This window comes from Oncorhynchus nerka, linkage group LG4, assembly GCF_034236695.1.
Source record: "Oncorhynchus nerka isolate Pitt River linkage group LG4, Oner_Uvic_2.0, whole genome shotgun sequence".
NCBI classification, from domain to species: Eukaryota; Metazoa; Chordata; class Actinopteri; order Salmoniformes; family Salmonidae; genus Oncorhynchus; species Oncorhynchus nerka.
Window position 1 is genome coordinate 35117137 of NC_088399.1, and position 17049 is coordinate 35134185.

General features: G+C 44.5%; 1 protein-coding gene across 1 annotated transcript in view; it reads right to left on the minus strand.

Moving 5' to 3' along the window:
* Positions 1 to 17049, minus strand: part of LOC115123043 (astrotactin-2-like) — a 267117-nt gene that overhangs the window by 87761 nt on the left and 162307 nt on the right. Inside the window, exons 14-15 of the mRNA XM_029652338.2 lie at positions 6181 to 6314; positions 5422 to 5570 (exon numbers count right to left, since the gene is read on the minus strand). Of these exons, the coding sequence (XP_029508198.2) occupies positions 5422 to 5570; positions 6181 to 6314 (283 nt within the window). The remainder of the gene's footprint in view (positions 1 to 5421; positions 5571 to 6180; positions 6315 to 17049) is intronic.

A 17049-nucleotide genomic window follows, 5' to 3' on the forward strand; every position in this document is an offset into this window, starting at 1 on the left:
TCTCTCTCTCAGAAGACCTGAGCCCTAGGACCATGCCTCAGGACTACCGGGCATGATGACTCCTTGCTGTCCCCAGTCCACCTGGCTGTGCTGTTGCTCCAGTTTCAACTGTTCTGCCTGTGATTATTATTATTTGACCATGCTGGTCATTTATGAACATTTGAACATCTTGGCCATGTTCTGTTATAATCTCCACCCGGCACAGCCAGAAGAGGACTGGCCAGCCCACATAGCCTGGTTCCTCTCTAGGTTTCTTCCTAGGTTTTGGCCTTTCTAGGGAGTTTTTCCTAGCCACCGTGCTTCTACACCTGTATCGCTTGCTGTCTGGGGTTTGAGGCTGGGTTTCTGTACAGCACTTTGAGATATCAACTGATGTACGAAGGGCTATATAAATACATTTGATTTGATTTGATTTGACTTTGCTATGCATGCCTCTCTCTACTATCAATATGCCTCGTCCATTACTGTCCTTGTTAGTGATTACTGTCTTATTTCACTGTAGAGCCTCTAGCCCTGCTCAATATGCCTTAACCAACCATGTTGTTCCACCTCCTACATATATGATGACATCACCTGGTTTAAACGTCTCTAGAGACTATATTGGCAGCGTAGCCTAGTGGTTAGAGCGTTGGACTAGTAACCGGAAGGTTGCGAGTTCAAACCCCCGAGCTGACAAGGTACAAATCTGTCGTTCTGCCCCTGAACAGGCAGTTAACCCACTGTTCCCAGGCCGTCATTGAAAATAAGAATGTGTTCTTAACTGACTTGCCTGGTTAAATAAAGGTAAAATAAATAAAAATCTCTCTCATCATTACTCAATGCCTAGGTTTACCTCCAATGTACTCACATCCCTTGAATCTATGCTATTGTGCCCAGAAACCTGCTCCTTTTACTCTCTGTTCCGAACATTCTAGACGGCCAGTTTGTATAGCCTTTAGCCGTACCCTTATCCTACTTCTCCTCTGTTGCTCTGGTGATGTAGAGGTTAATCCAGGTCCTGCAGTGCCTATCTACACTCCCAATCCCCAGGTGCTGTCATTTGTTGACTTCTGTAACCGTAAAAGCCTTGGTTTCATGCATGTTAACATTAGAAGCCTACTGTTTTACTCAACGTTATAGCACACTCTGCCAACCCGGATGTCTTAGCCGTGTCTGAATCCTGGTTTAGGAAAACCACCAAAACCCTGAAATCTCCATTCCTAACTATAACATTCCGCCAAGACAGAACTGACAAAGGGGGCGGTTTTGCAATCTACTGCAGAGATAACCTGCAGAGTTCTGTCTTACTATCCAGGTCTGTACCCAAACAATTTGAGCTTCTACTTCTAAAAATGCACCTTCCCAGAAGCAAGTCTCTCACCGTTGCCGCTTGCTATAGACCACCCTCTGCCCCCAGATATGCCCTCGACACCATATGTGAATTGATTGCCCCCCATCTTCTGAGCTCGTGCTCGCCCTCCAAATACACCTCTGCTCTTTTCAATCAAGATCTCAGCAATCACTGCCTCATTTCCTGCATCCGTAATGGTTCTCCGATCAAACGACCACCCCTCATCACTGTCAAACACTCCCTAAACACTTCTGCGAGCAGGCCTTTCTAATTGACCTGCCCGGGGTATCCTGGAATGACATTGACCTTATCCCGTCAGTAGAGGATGCCTGGTTATTCTTTAAAAGTTCCTTCCTCACCATCTTAAATAAGCATGTCTGCCCTTGACCAGCACAAAAACATCCTGTGGCATTCTGCATTAGCATCGAATAGCCTAACTTCCCTGCAACCTTTCAGGGAAGTTAGGAACAAATATACACAGGCAGTTAGGAAAGCTAAGGCTAGCTTTTTCAAACAGAAATTTGCATCCTGTAGTATAAACTCAAAAAAGTTCTGGGACACTGTAAAGTCCATGGAGAATAAGAGCACCACCTCCCAGCTGCCCACTGCTCTGAGAATAGGGAACACTGTTACCACCGATAAATCCACTATAACTGAGATTTTCAATAAGCATTTCTCTACGGCTGGCCATGCTTTCCACCTGGCTATCCCGGTCAACTGCCCAGCACCCTCCACAGCAACCCGCCCAAGCCCCCACCATTTCTCCTTCACCCAAATCCAGATAGCTGATGTTCTGAAAGAGCTGCAAAATCTGGACCCCTACAAATCACCCGGGCTAGACAGTCTGGACCCTCTCTTTCTAAAATGATCTGCCGAAATTGTTGCAACCCCTATTACTAGCCTGTTCAACCTCTCTTTCGTATCGTCTGAGATTCCCAAAATTTGGAAAGCTGCTGCGGTCACCCCCCTCTTCAAAGGGAGTGACACTCTAGACCCAACCTGCTACAGACCTATATCTATCCTACCCTGTCTTTCTAAAATAGCCTGCAACACTGTACTCATCAAAGTGGATGCTGTCCATCACAGTGCCATCCGTTTTGTCTCCAAAGCCCCAGACACTACCCACCACTGGTTGGCCCTCGCTTCATACTCATCACCAAACCCACTGAGTACAGGTTATCTCCAAATCTCTGCTAGGTAAAGCCCTGCCTTATCTCAGCTCACTGGTCAGCATAGCAGCACCCACTCGTAGCACGCGCTCCAGCAGGTTTATCTCACTGGTCACCCCCAAAGCCAATTCCTACTTTGGTCGCCTTTCCTTCCAGTTCTCTGCTGCTAATGACTGGAACAAACTGAAAAAATCACTGAAGCTGGGAGACTCATATCTCCCTCACAAACTTTAAGCACCAGCTCACAGATCACTGCATCTGTACATAGCCCATCTGTAAACAGCCTATCTATCTACCTCATCCCCATACTGTATTTATTTATTTATCTTGCTCCTTTGCACCCCAGTATCTCTACCTGCACATTAATCTTCTGCACATCTACCATTCCAGTGTTTAATTGCTATATTGTAATTTACTACGCCACTATGGCCTATTTATTGCCTTAACTCCCTTATCTTACCTCATTTTCACTCACTGTATATAGACTTTTTGTTCTTTTTTTCTACTGTATTATTGACTGTATGTTTTGTTTATTCCATGTGTAAGTCTGTGTTGTTGTATGTGTCGAATTGCTATGCTTTATCTTGGCCAGGTCGCAGTTGTAAATGAGAACTTGTTCTCAACTAGCCTACCTGGTTAAAATAAAGGTGAAATAAAAAATTTATTTTAAAAATCACTGTCGCTATTACTTTAACAAAGCCAATAGGTCATGGCACTACCTGCCATTCAAAACAGAATAGAAGAAGGAGAAGAAATTATGTTCGTCTAATATAGGACAGGGGGGTGACAACCATCTCTAAGAGAAGAGGTAAACAATAAGAGAGGAAGATGGATTTGGGTGCTTAGAGGCATAGAAGGATATTGGGCTCTGAGGCTCTTCTTCAGGCTCTGATCCTGGGCCTCGTGCCCTTACCTGTGGAGACCCAAGGGTGACTGATGGTCTGCCAGGGATCTGAAGACAGATTTGAGGATTGAAAAGGGAACTAGGTGCTGATGGTTTGGCGGTGGTGCAACAGCTTGATCTCACTAAGCCTCCCAAAGAACACGATAATCCAGATAGAAGAAGGGAGTAGTACAGTAGAAGTCACAGGAGTAAATGTCACCAGGGAATAGGGAATAGGATCATAGAAAGCAGGGAGTTGTAGAAGGTTATACTGAGGACAATGTATACACGTCCTAAAACCCTCAAACCTCCCAAGGTGGAATCCATCCAAACCTATCTCAATACCCCCAAATAAAGGGAAGTCTTTCCAAGCCCAACAAATCCTTTTGACATAGGCTAGCTGATATCATCTGTATAAAACAGCTTGATGTAGATGTTGCTTCAGCTGACCAACACGATACAGCCTGAAGCCCCTAGACCTCATCTGTTTGCCGATGTAGATATCTTTTTTAATGGAAAAGACATTTCGTTTCCAATGGATTTAACTACTCGAAGGGTCTCATACCAGTTACAAAACTTCAGATATATGAGGTATTAAACTGACTCCAGTTTTGAAGAGCACTCAATGACTTGGGAGGTGTATGAAAGCTGGTGTGTGGCCCAGATCAGAGCGGTGTGCTTTTGATCGTCCAGTGCTTCTCCGTGGATGTCTCATCTGTGGTCTAAAGCCTGCAGGTGATCAGGGACTGGGGCTGAAGTTCAATACCTGCTGTTCATATCTATCCCAGTTCTGTTTTTAAAATAAAAATAAACTACTACACTTTTTATTCCCCTAGAAAGGACTTCAATGCAAGGTCTTAAAACCAAACGGTTCGTTGTGGTAATAGAGACAAAAAAACATACTAGTCCTGATTGCTGTCGCAGCATCTGGACTCTCTGACACTTGTTGTCTTACCCCTATTCAGGTGAGGGTATCACTACTTTTCCCAAATCTTGGAGAGTATATGTCCCCATTATTCCATAAATCCCCCCTCTTCGACCACGTCCAACTTTGTATCAGCACGGCTAATCCACCCAGTTTGGAGAACAATAGAGGGTTTGATTCCATCTCTCCTGTAAAACTGGGAGCCACTCAGACGGGTGTTTTTATGGTTTATGATAGATGATCCAGAGGATGTTTCCAATAGAGAGAACCTGAGAGATGCCATGCCAATGCTTCTCTCCCCTTGATTACACACACTAAGATGATAGCTGGGAATTGAAGACTCGCCCATCACTGAAATCCTTTGTTGTTACCGCCACATGTGTTTCGGGGAATCCACACACACATTAAAGCAATAAAAGTTTTTTTTTTTTTTTTACTACAGACAAGTCGATGTCAGTCCAACTTTCTCTGCTTTCTGGAGGAAGTTGAGTAAGAGTTAGAAAGAGAGAGAGAGAGAGACAGAAAGAGAGAGAGAGAGAGAGAGAGAGAGATAGCAACAGAGGGAGTGAAAGAGATCGTAGAATCAAGAGATAAATTGACAGAAAGACATTGTCTTCTCATCTGTATCCTGGACAGCTCTGACACTGAAATGAGTCACACATGCCAAATGCCCTATTCCTGCCACACGCGTGGCCGATGACTAAAGCCGACTTCCACCGCTGTACCTCATCTCTTCTCCTTTATTAAATCCCAACCACCCAAAGCTCTGACTCACTCCCCCAGACATAGGGGTCAGTGCCAATTATGGCTCCTGTCAAATGTCCTCTCATCCATCCGTTCTTCCCTCCGGTTTCGCCCACTGAGTGTCTAACCTTGTCTGTGAAATAATCACAAAGGGCAGGCCTCCAAAGATCAGCAGAGCAACCAGTTAGATAATGTGGCTGGTCACTGGTAAATTAACTCATTAGTGTCCCTACGGCTCTCTTAAAGGATAAACAACTGTCAATAACTGATGTCGGTGGGACCAAAGTGAAATATACGGTAAGGTTGTTGGAACCATAAGTTGATCATGTTTATCATGTGTAATTTATGTAGCCAACAGCGGCCTACCTACCTGTGTAGATCTCTGCCTCTGAGGGGTCCTCCACCCGCTTGTGCTGGATGATGTAATCAGAGACCTTATAGCCAATCAGTGGCTCCACATCCAACCACTCCAGGGCCACCATGGTGCTGGAGGGTTCCAGGTGAGGGGCCAGTCTAAGCCTGAGAGAGAGAGAGAGAGAGAGAGAGAGAGAGAGAGAGAGAGAGAGAGAGAGGCAAAGAGAGGAGGAGAGGTGGTTCACTTTAATACATTAACAATATGAGAAGTCAACTGACACTTGGGACTAGTTTCCAGGGCACATTAAACTTACACCTGGACTAAAAAGCGTGTTCAATAAAGAATCTCAGTTGAAATATTTTTTTAGTCCAGGACCAGGCTTACTCTGTGTTGGGGAAACCAGTGTTGGGGAAAGCAGCCCTAAGAATGTTAATAAAATGTTTAGACCAGCTATGGAGAGCAAGTTGGAATCCTCAATGTATCCATTCGACAAATCAAACAAGCAAGTAGGTCCATTAAATTTAATGTGGAAATCCACTGGAGAGCCATTGTCTATTCAGTGCATTGTATCTCTCTCCAAAAGTTCTGAGGGTTACAATAGCTGGGGTGTATGATGACTCACAATAAAACTGGGGTAGGAGAACAAGACACAATGTTCTTTCATGGGAGTGAGCACCGGGGGTGTTGGGAACAACTGACACAATTAAAGGTTAGTCTCAGACCTCCAACAGTTCTCCCTAGGGTTGGATAGATATGAGGTAGGCTCTGACTTACACAGGCTTCCTCAGGGGACTGCAGTTGGGAAGGCCGTCTTTACTGAAGGCACTCAGGTCACAGCGACACCAGTTATCGATGACATCGCCCTTGCCTGTGCACCAGTATGAGCTCATGGTGGCGCTCTTGAACGCCTACGAAAGGTAACAGGTGAGAAAATTGCAATTATTTTCTGTACGTTGCCCTTCTGTGACACTCTGAGTCATCCAGGCTCCAAGATGTCTGTTCCTACACCTCTACGTGTCCCCCTTCTCCCCCTACCGACGGTACCCCCCGGCATCGTCACAGTCACACACGGGGGGCTCAAGATTCTTACCTCCACCACAGGAAGAGTCGGGCGGTGATGGTCTGACGATACATGAGTGAGTAAGCTTGGCGATGTACCTGACATGTTCCTGTCTTGTGGTAATTGGGAATGGTGACACATAAAGGTCAGTGTGTGTGTGTGTGTGTGTGTGTGTGTGTGTGTGTGTGTGTGTGTGTGTGTGTGTGTGTGTGTGTGTGTGTGTGTGTGTGTGTGTGTGTGTGTGTGAGAGAGAGATGAGAGAAAACAAAAAAAAAGAAAGTGAAGGAGACAGAGAGCAAGAGAGACAGAGAGAGAATGTCGTAAGTTTCTGTCTCCAAAGTTTTCAAGTTTCTACCAAGGTAAGGGCCAAAAGGCCAAAAAGGTACATTTCCTCAATCTCAATAATCCGAAACATCGCCAAGATCATGATCGTATATCACTCCAACTCTTTCCATCTCCAACTAAATTGTGCTGTTTCATCAACAAAATAAAGGGCACCATCATGATCATCCCTGAAGGCCAACCAAATAAAATAAGGTGACGTCAGTGCTGTGCCAAGCCACGGGCATGTCTAAAGCAGAGTTCAGGGGAGTTCGCAGGCACTTTGGCTCCCCGTCACACCGGCCAATCAATGGAGCACTTAGTTATTTATGTACGGTAATTGGTTGGCAGTGCCGCTCTGCACGGACGGCTAAGAGACGCACGGCACAGACACATCAGAGAACATCCGGAAACATTAACGCTGAGCAACAGGCCCGTCCAATGATAAAGCCAACAAAGCCAAAGGAAGCCTCCCAATAAGCCATAACACTTAGTCAGTCATCCAGAGGAAAGTGATTCTCCAATGTCTTCTGTATTCCCCTAACCCCAACCACCCTATCAACCCACCACCACAAACAAAGAAACATACGCGCACACATGCAAGCATTGACATGCACACACGCACACAGAAAATGACTCAAGCACACATGCGCAGACACACAGGTCATTCTTGAATTAGAGTGGCATTAGCATTACTCGACTTTGCAACAATGAAAAACACTTTAAAATGACAGATACATGTGTTTGTTTATATTAAACTGTTTATCAATGATAAAACATAATGCAAGTCCTTCAAACTGCAATACTTCACCTTAAAGTAACTGTCCAGAGTTCTATAAAATGAGTGAAATAGTTTTCCTTAAAAAATAAATATAGTTAAAAAGCAGCTTTTCTGTTTTGGAATGGTGTGGGTGTACCCAAACAAGAAAATGGTGTGGGCGTACACCGGTCATTAAACATATTAATGCGAGCAGACTGCTGATTGGTTGATCGAATATCTATCTATTATTGAACGCTAGAAAGTAAACCAAACTATTTAGAGCAGCACCGCAGATATTGAGATGAGCGAGATGCAAGATTTTGCTCTCACATGGTATCTGTGCATGTGCTGCATATGGTCCCCACAGTGACCATACATACATACATATCTCAATCAGAAGCCATGGATTACAGGCAACATCCGCACTGAGCTAAAGGCTAGAACTGCCACTTTCATATATACTTCCATTCATTTGTTTTATCTGGTACCCGGCTACCTTCAGACCAGTCTTGTGAGGCTTGTGGACATCCTAGAGCAAAATAACCAACATGTACGTGTTCGTGACAGACTCACCTTTCCATTTTAGCATTTATCCCAAACTGTTCGGATGCTACAGACAAAAGTTGGCACTTCAGACGAGTCCCGTAATGCGATGCTTGTGGGGGGTCATAGAGCATCGTGTTCGTGTGAGTCTCATCTTTCCATAGAAGGGTCATAATATTTTTGTAGGCCAAACCATTCTTTTTTTTGCAGGCCAAACCAGACATTTTCGTGTGAAGACCGTCTCATGAAGATGTCTCATGGTCAAACACCGCTATATCTCTGCCACCTTTCACCACAGACGCGGAAGGGCGACGTAGGCGGAAGCAGTTGATTGAGACGCAGCCAATGCAACAACAAAAAAATATATCTAGCTTAAACTGATGAATTGTGATGGGGATGTTTTTATTATGCTAATTAGATGTATTATGCAACCTCTCCCTGACCCAGTCTGTAATACCTACATGTTTCAAGCAGACCACCATAGTTCCTGTGCCCAAGACCGCCAAGGTAACCTATCTAAATGACTATCGCCCCGTAGCACTCACATCTGTAGCCATTAAATGCTTTGAAAGGCTGTTCATGACTCACATCAAAACCATCATCCCACCCTGGACCCACTCAAAGTCGCATAACCCCCCCCCCCCCCCCAACAGATTCACAGAGGACGCAATTTCTATTGCACTACACACGGCTCTTTCCCACTGTACAAAATTAACACCTATGTGAGAATGCTGTTCATTGACTACAGCTTAGTGTTCAACACCATAGTGCCCTCCAAGCTCATCATTAAGCTAAGCACCCTGGGACCGAATACCTACCTCTGCAACTGGATCCTGGACTTCCTGACGGGACGCCCCCAGGTGGTGGGGGAGGCAACAACATATCCACCATGCTGACCCTCAACAAAGGTGCCCCTCAGGGGTGCGTGCTTAGTCCCTTCCTGTACTCCCTGTTTACCCACGACTGTATGGCCGTGCATGACTCCAAAACCTTCATTATGTTTGCTGATGACCTGTGGAAGGCTTGATCACCAATGTCAATGAGACAGCCTATAGGGAAGAGGTCAGAGACCTGGCAGTGGGGTGCCAGGACAACAACATCAGCAAGACAAAGGAGCTGATCATGGACTACAGTAAGCAGAGGGCTGAGCGTGTCCACATCACTAAGGATCTATCATGGTTCAAACACATCAACACAGTTGTGAAGAGGGCACGGCAATGCCTCTTCCCACTCCCAAGGCTGAAAGTATTTGGCATGGCCCTCAAATCCTCAAAAAGTTCTACAGCTGCACCATTTAGAACATCTTGACTGTCTGCATCACCACTTGGTATTAACTGCTTGGCATTTGACCGTAAGGCGCTACAGAGAGTAGTGTGTACAGCCCAGTACCAAACTCGGGCAGAGCTCCCTGCCATTCAGGACCTCTATACCAGGCGGTGTCAGAGGAAGGCCCTAAAAATGGTCAAAGACTCCAGCCATCCAAGTCAAATCAAATCAAATGAATGTTTATTTGTCACGTGTGCCGAATACAACAGGTGAGTGACATGCTTACTTACAGGCTCTAACCAATAGTGCAAAAAATGTATTAGGTGAACAATAGGTGAGTAAAGAAATAAACACAACAGTAAAAAGACAGTGAAAAATAACAGTAGCGAGGCTATATACAGTAGCGAGGCTATAAAAGTAGCGAGGCTACATACAGACACCGGTTAGTCAGGCTGATTGAGGTAGTATGTACATGTAGATATGGTTAAAGTGACTATGCATATACGATGGACAGAGAGTAGCAGCAGCGTAAAAGAGGGGGTGGTGGGTGGCGGGACACAATGCAGATAGCCCAGGTAGTCTGTTCTCTCTGCTAACGCATGGCAAGCAGTACAGATGCACCAAATCTGTAACCAACAGGACCCTGAACAGCTTCTACCCTCAAGTCATAAGAGTGCTAAACAGTTTGTTAAATAGTTAACCAAAAAGCTATCCGGACTATCTGCATTGACCTTTATTGCACAAACTTTTTTCACTCATCACATACGCTGCTGCTTCTGTTTACTATCTGCCCCTTTATTCCTAGTTACAGTTAAAAATTCCCTGAATGTGAAATGTCAGAATAATAGTAGACAGAATTATTTCAGCTTTTATTTCTTTCATCACATTCCCAGTGGGTCACAAGTTTACATACACTAAATTAGTATTTGGTAGCACTGCCTTTAAATTGTTTAACTTGGTTCAAACGTTTCAGGTAGCCTTCCACAAGCTTCCGACAATAAGTTGGGTGAATTTTGGCCCATTCCTCCTGACAGAGTTGGTGTAACCGAGTCAGGATTGTAGGCCTGCTTGCTCGCGCACGCTTTTTCACTTCTGCCTACACATTTTCTATAGAATTGAGGTCAGGGCTTTGTGATGGCCACTCCAATACCTTGACTTTGTTGTCCTTAAGCCATTTTGCCACAACTTTGGAAGTATACTTGGGGTCATTGTCCATTTGGAAGACCCATTTGCAACCAAGCTTCAACTTCCTGACTGATGTCTTTAGATGTCTTTAGATGTTGCTTCAATACATACCTCATGATGCCATCTATTTTGTGAAGTGCACCAGTCCCTCCTGCAGCAAAGCACCCCCACAACATGATACTGCCACCCCCGTGCTTTATGGTTGGGATGGTGTTCTTTGGCTTGCAAGTCTCCCCCTTTTTCCTCCAAACATGGTCATTATGGCCAAACAGTTTTTCTTTTTGTTTCATCAGACCAGAGAACATTTCTCCAAAAAGTACAATCTTTGTCGCCATGTGAAGTTGCAAACCGTAGTCTGGCTTTTTTATGGCGGTTTTGGAGCAGTGGCTTCTTCCTTGCTGAGCTGCCTTTCAGGTTATGTCGATATAGGACTTGATTTACTGTGGATATAGATACTTGTATACCTGTTTCCTCCAGCATCTTCACAGGGTCCTTTGCTGTTGTTCTGGTATTGATTTGTACTTTTCGCACCAAAGTATGTTCATCTCTAGGAGACAGAACGCATCTCCTTCCTGAGTGGTATGATGGCTGCGTGGTCCCATGGTGTTTATACTTGCATACTATTGTTTGTACAGATGAACGTGGTATCTTCAGGCATTTGGAAATTGCTCCCAAGGATGAACCAGACTTGTGGAGGTCCCCCCAAACAATTCTTAGGTCTTTGCTGATTTCTTTTGATTTTCCCATGATGTCAAGCAAAGAGGCACTGAGTTTGAAGGTAAGACATAAAATACATCCACAGGTGCACCTCCAATCGACTCAAATGATGTCAATTAGCCTATCAGAAGCTCCTAAAGCCATGACATAATGTTCTGTAATTTTCTGTTGTGTTTAAAGGCACAGCTTAGTGTATGTATACTTCTGACCCACTGGATGTAAACTTCTGACCCACTGGAATTGTGATACAGTGAAATAATCTGTCTGTAAACAATTGTTGGAAATATTACTTGAGTCATGCACAAAGTAGATGTCCTAACCGACTTGCCAAAACTATAGTTTGTTAACAAGAAATTCGTGGAGTGGTTGAAAAACAAGTTTTAATGACACCAATCTAAGTGTATGTAAACGTCCGACTTCACCTGTATATTACCTCGTAACCCTGTACATTTACTTGGTACTGGTACCCCATATATATATAAGTTATCATTGCTCATTGTGTATTTATTACTACCTTTAATATTACGTTTTACTTCTCTCCCTGCATTGTTGGGAAGGGCCCATAACTAAGCATTTCAGTGTTAGTCCATACCTGTTGTCTATGAAGCATGTTACAAATACATTTTTTGAGAATGGTTCAAATAAATTAAAGTCAAAAGCTACCATATTAGTTGATTTAGAATGGGAAGATGTACCCAAATAAACTTAAATAAATTAAATAATTATTGATAAATGAACATATTTCCCCCCAAAATGTCATGGCCCAATACTATCGCAATTTAAGAACAACCCACATACACACAAGCAGACTGATTCCCACATGTGGTCATTCTCTTTCACTGCAGAAGCGCCAGAGATGATTTGTGATGTGAATTTCAGTATTTGAGATGGAGATCGAGATGAAACCAGCTCAGGCCATATAGAGGCAGACACTGAGAATGGAATGCCTCCAGAAGCCGATGTTAGCATCCCACGAAACTACGGTAACATAGTTAGCTCTAAAAGCCCATGGAAACTGAGTTCCTCAGCCACACTCACTTAGTGCTGTGGATCCAGCTCTGGACAGTGCAGCAGCAAAACAGACTGTGCAGCAAGAGATAAAGAGAGAGGAAAAAAGAATGACTGAAGCAGAGCGAAAGAAAGAAAAGGAGAGGAAACGGAATTAAAAAAACAGAGCCAGAGAAAAACTGAGAAAGGAGAAGACGGTGTGTATTCTTTTAGTGTAATGTAAGGGAGATAGGCTGGGTTGCCTCCAGCGAGCCGATAGGATCAACAGGCCTCCAGCAGTCAGTCAGGTCTTTCCCCTTATTTACTCTCCAACACAACCCCCTCCAAATGAGCCAGCAGAATGAACCCATATTAAGGGGGAGCGCACTAGGCCCTAACCAACACTGCCATCCACAGCAACCATATAATAACTTTCCTGAGAGTGTCAGACAAGGTTAGAGAAATTAAATGGGGATGAAAGTGAGTTTCTTGAGATAATGAGATCCCCCGCCAACCACGTGGCTGATTGTTGGCTGAGAGAGAGAGAGAGAGAGCGAGAGAGAGAGAGAGAGAGAGAGATGACCTCCTCTACAGTCCTCTACAGTCCGCACCTCTATCAATGGGAACCAGGCCATCAGCATACACAACAGGAAGCCTTTGGGGAGCACATGCATGCAAACTCATAGACAGACATGAGAAATTATCTCAAATGCTGTGGGAGGATGGGCGGAGACCCCAGCTCTGGCCGGCCTTGCTTGACTGCACAGCTGCACTCACAACTGAAACATAGACAAACCGATTACGGTCCTGTGTTAACGTTTCAAAGAGTAATGCAATCCAGTCTCAACTGGGTAAACAGGGGGGAATCTAATTGTGGCTCGGAAGGGGTAGGAGAGGTAACACCAACCAAAAAACAACAACAGAACAGACAGGAGCCTTTTAGGGATATATGGGAAGTGTTAATATGTTAAGCATGTTTAGAATATAACAAAATATGTGACACACACACACACAGGAAAATCCCTCCACGTGACCGGGCACAATTCTGCATGCAGCCAAAACACAGGGCGGAACTACATCCTGTTACATCCAAGATAGCGTAGCAGTGGGGATGTCTGTTTTGATTGTCTTTTCCCATCCCTTGAATACATTATATCATTTTCCATCCATGGACTGAACATACTCTCCTGCAACCCGCCTCACACAATGTGGTCTGGATCTGATATTTTTACACTTTTGAACCGGAATCCCCTTCAGGAGCTAGCCAGCTAACTAGCTACTAGCTAGTAGTCAGTTAGTCACTGCTAGCAGTCATCACGGTTAACCCAGACTGCCAGCCTCAGCCCAGGCAACTCTTGCCAGCCTACACAGCGCGATATCTACACAGAACATATCGGACTGCTTTTCTCCATCGCATCTCTGGATTCCTACCGCAAGCTCTAAACCTTTACTCCGGATCATTCGTGTGACTACTCCTGTCTAACGTCTCTGTCCCGAAGCAAGCACCAGTTAGCCTGGAGGAAGCCTCAAGCTAGGCCCTTCTCCCAGCTAGCCGAAGAATTCCATCAGATAATTCCTGTGCTTCAATACCTCTTCTGTCAATTGGCCGGGACCCTTTGCTGCCGACACGGAGCCCCGCCGATCCATCATGACTGGTCTGCCGACGTAACCGTCCGAGGGGGTTTCAACAGGCTCTCCCGTTGCAACGTTCCCCTGAGGCCTATCTGCTAGCCTGCTGCTAGCCCCGACCTGCTAGCTGTCTGAGTCGCCATGCCTCCAGCTCGCCTAGCTACTCACTGGACCCTATGATCACTCGGCTACACATGCCTCTCCCTAACGTCAATATACCTTGTCTATTGCTCTTTTGGTTAGTCATTTTTGTCTTATTTCACTGTAGAGCCTCCAGCCCTGCTCAATATACCTTAGCTAGCCCTTATGTTCCAACCCCCACACATGCGGTGACGGTGCCTGGCTTAAATGGTGCCTCTAGAGACAAAACATCTCTTATCATCACTCAATGCCTAGGCTTACCTCCACTGTACTCACATCCTACCATACCCTTGTCTGTATATTATGCCTTCAATCTATTCTTCCGCTCCCAGAAACTTGCTCCTTTTACTCTCTGTTCCGAAATCAATAGATGATCAGTTCTTTTAACCTTTAGCCGTTCTCTTATCCTACTCCTCCTCTGTTCCTCTGGTGATGTAGAGATTAACCCTGCAGCCTCCAGCATCACTCCCATTCCCCAGGCGCTCCCATTTGTTGACTTTAATTCCAAAAGAATTTGGGAGAATAAGAGCACCTCTTCCCAGCTGCCCAGTGCACTGAGGATAGGAAACACTGTCACCACCAATAAATTTACGATAATCGATCATTTTAATAAGCATTTTTCCACGGCTAGCCATGCTTTCCACTTGGCTACCCCTACCCTGACCAACATCTCAGCACCCCCTGCAGCAATCCAAAATTAAATCTAGAATTGGCTTCCAATTTTGCAACAAAACCTCCTTCACTCATGTCGCCAAACATACCCTTGTAAAACTGACTATCCTACCGATCCTTGACTTCAGCGATGTCATTTACAAAATAGCCCCCAACACTCTACTCAGCAAACTGGATGTAGTCTATCACAGTGCCATGCATTTTATCACCATAGCCCCATATACTACCCACCACTGCGAACTGTATGCTCTCGTTGGCTGGCCCTCATTACATATCCATCGCCAAACCCACTGGCTCAGGTCATCTATAAATCTTTGCTAGGTAAAGCCCCGCCTTATCTCAGCTCACTGGCCACCATAGCAACACCCACCCGTAGCAGACGTTACAGCAAGTATATTGCACTAATCATCCCCAAAACCGACACTTACTTTGGCCGCCTTTCCTTCCAGTTCTCTGTTGCCAATGACTGGAACGAATTGCAAAAGTCTTATATTGCCCTCTCTAACTTTAAGCATCCGCTGTCAGAGAAGCTTACCGATCACTATACCTGTACACAGCCAATCTGTAAATAGCACACCCGACTACCTCATCCCCATATTATTACTTACCCTCTTGCTATTTTGCACCCCAGTATCTCCACTTGCACATCATCATCTATCACTCCAGTATTAATGCTAAATTGTAATTATTTTCACTTCTAGGGCCTATTTAATGCCTACCTCCTTACTCTTCTACATTTCCACTGTACATAGATTATTGACTGTACGTTTGCTTATGTGTAACTCTGTGTTGTTGTTTTTGTCGCACTGCTTTGCTTTATCTTGGCCAGGCCGCAGTTGTAAATGAGAACCTGTTCTCAACTGGCCTACCTGGTTAAATGAAGGTGAAATAAATAAATACAAAATATAAACAAATCTGTCCAATCCCGTTAGTCAAGTCATTGCATGGCAGTGGATGATAGGATGATACACTATCCTGTATTGATTAACACTAGATTATGCTCTTCCCAGAACACTGATGGATCCATATACATTGTGGAAAGTGTTACTGGGGGTGGGGTGGGGAGGAAGCGATATCCCACTGCTTTGCACTTGATGAAAAATGGCCTGTGTCATACAGGGAGGCCCCCTTCAGGGGGTGGGATTGTATTCTAACAACATAAGTAGAACAAAGGACACATTTTATTAATGTTCCAATGCAGCCATTTTTATCTTAAAATCAAATCATTTCTGGGTAACAATTGAGTATCTTACTGTTATTGTTTTCAATTATAATGGTAAAAAAAAGAAACAAACATAGCTTTTTAGCAAATATCAATTTCTCAAGCAAGAATTCTGCTAGGACTGTCTGGGAGTGGTTTGAGTGAAGAGGGAAAACTAAAAACCAGATGTTATTGGCGGCGAGGTTTGAAACTCTCCTTTGTATTGGTCTATTAACTAATTTACCAAATGGTGAAGTCACCTTGGAAGGTCAAAACGCCATCCCACCAAAACAGGCAGAGAATTCCGTTGGCCTTTTCAAACAGCTCTCACACTAAAAGGGCATTATCATAATTTTCACAATTTCACAGTGTTACTCAAACCTCACAGTGTGGAAATATATATAAAACACAGAAAAATCATGTTTTTTTTCTTTTACATCACTTGGCCTTTAAATAGCCGGAATGGTGTAGCACTTTATTGTAATGCCTTCATGACAAAGCATTAACTTATAGATTTCAGAGTCAGGGTTCTTTTGTCCCTCTTAATACTTCCATTCTGCTATTCCACACTCATTTTCATGAACACTCATTTGATTTGATTCAATTCTACACACTCTTCTCCACTCAGACCAGTGTGATATATCTCCCCAGGCAGTGTATATGGCCCCAGGCAGTGTACTGCCTATCCTGCTTGGGGCCACGCCACCAGATCCTCTCATATCACACTAGCTAGCAGACAGCGTGGCACCCTGGTGTGACTCACTACGTAGAAAGCCATCGTCACTTACAAGAAGAGCAGGGGATCATGGTGACCTCCTAGCATATTAATCTGTTTGGCTAATCTACGCCAGCCACATTACTGTCCATTTTCTCTGGCTAATATGTGACAACACTAGCCAGCTGGCCCGCACTATTGATTTATTGGAGGATACAGGGTGGTGAGAGTCAGCGAGGAGCAGGATAGCGGCATAGCATTTGACAGCGGTGAGGTGCGGTGTGGTGAGGACCTCTCTAGATCACTCAGGTTAATACCGTTAAAAATGGATCGAACATCTATATCTCCAGTTTCTAGGAACTCCATCGAATGGAGGACTTCCAGGAACTAGTGGACATTGGGTGGTTCACAGAAGGGTTAATGATGGCTGGGGTGGAAGCAAGGTC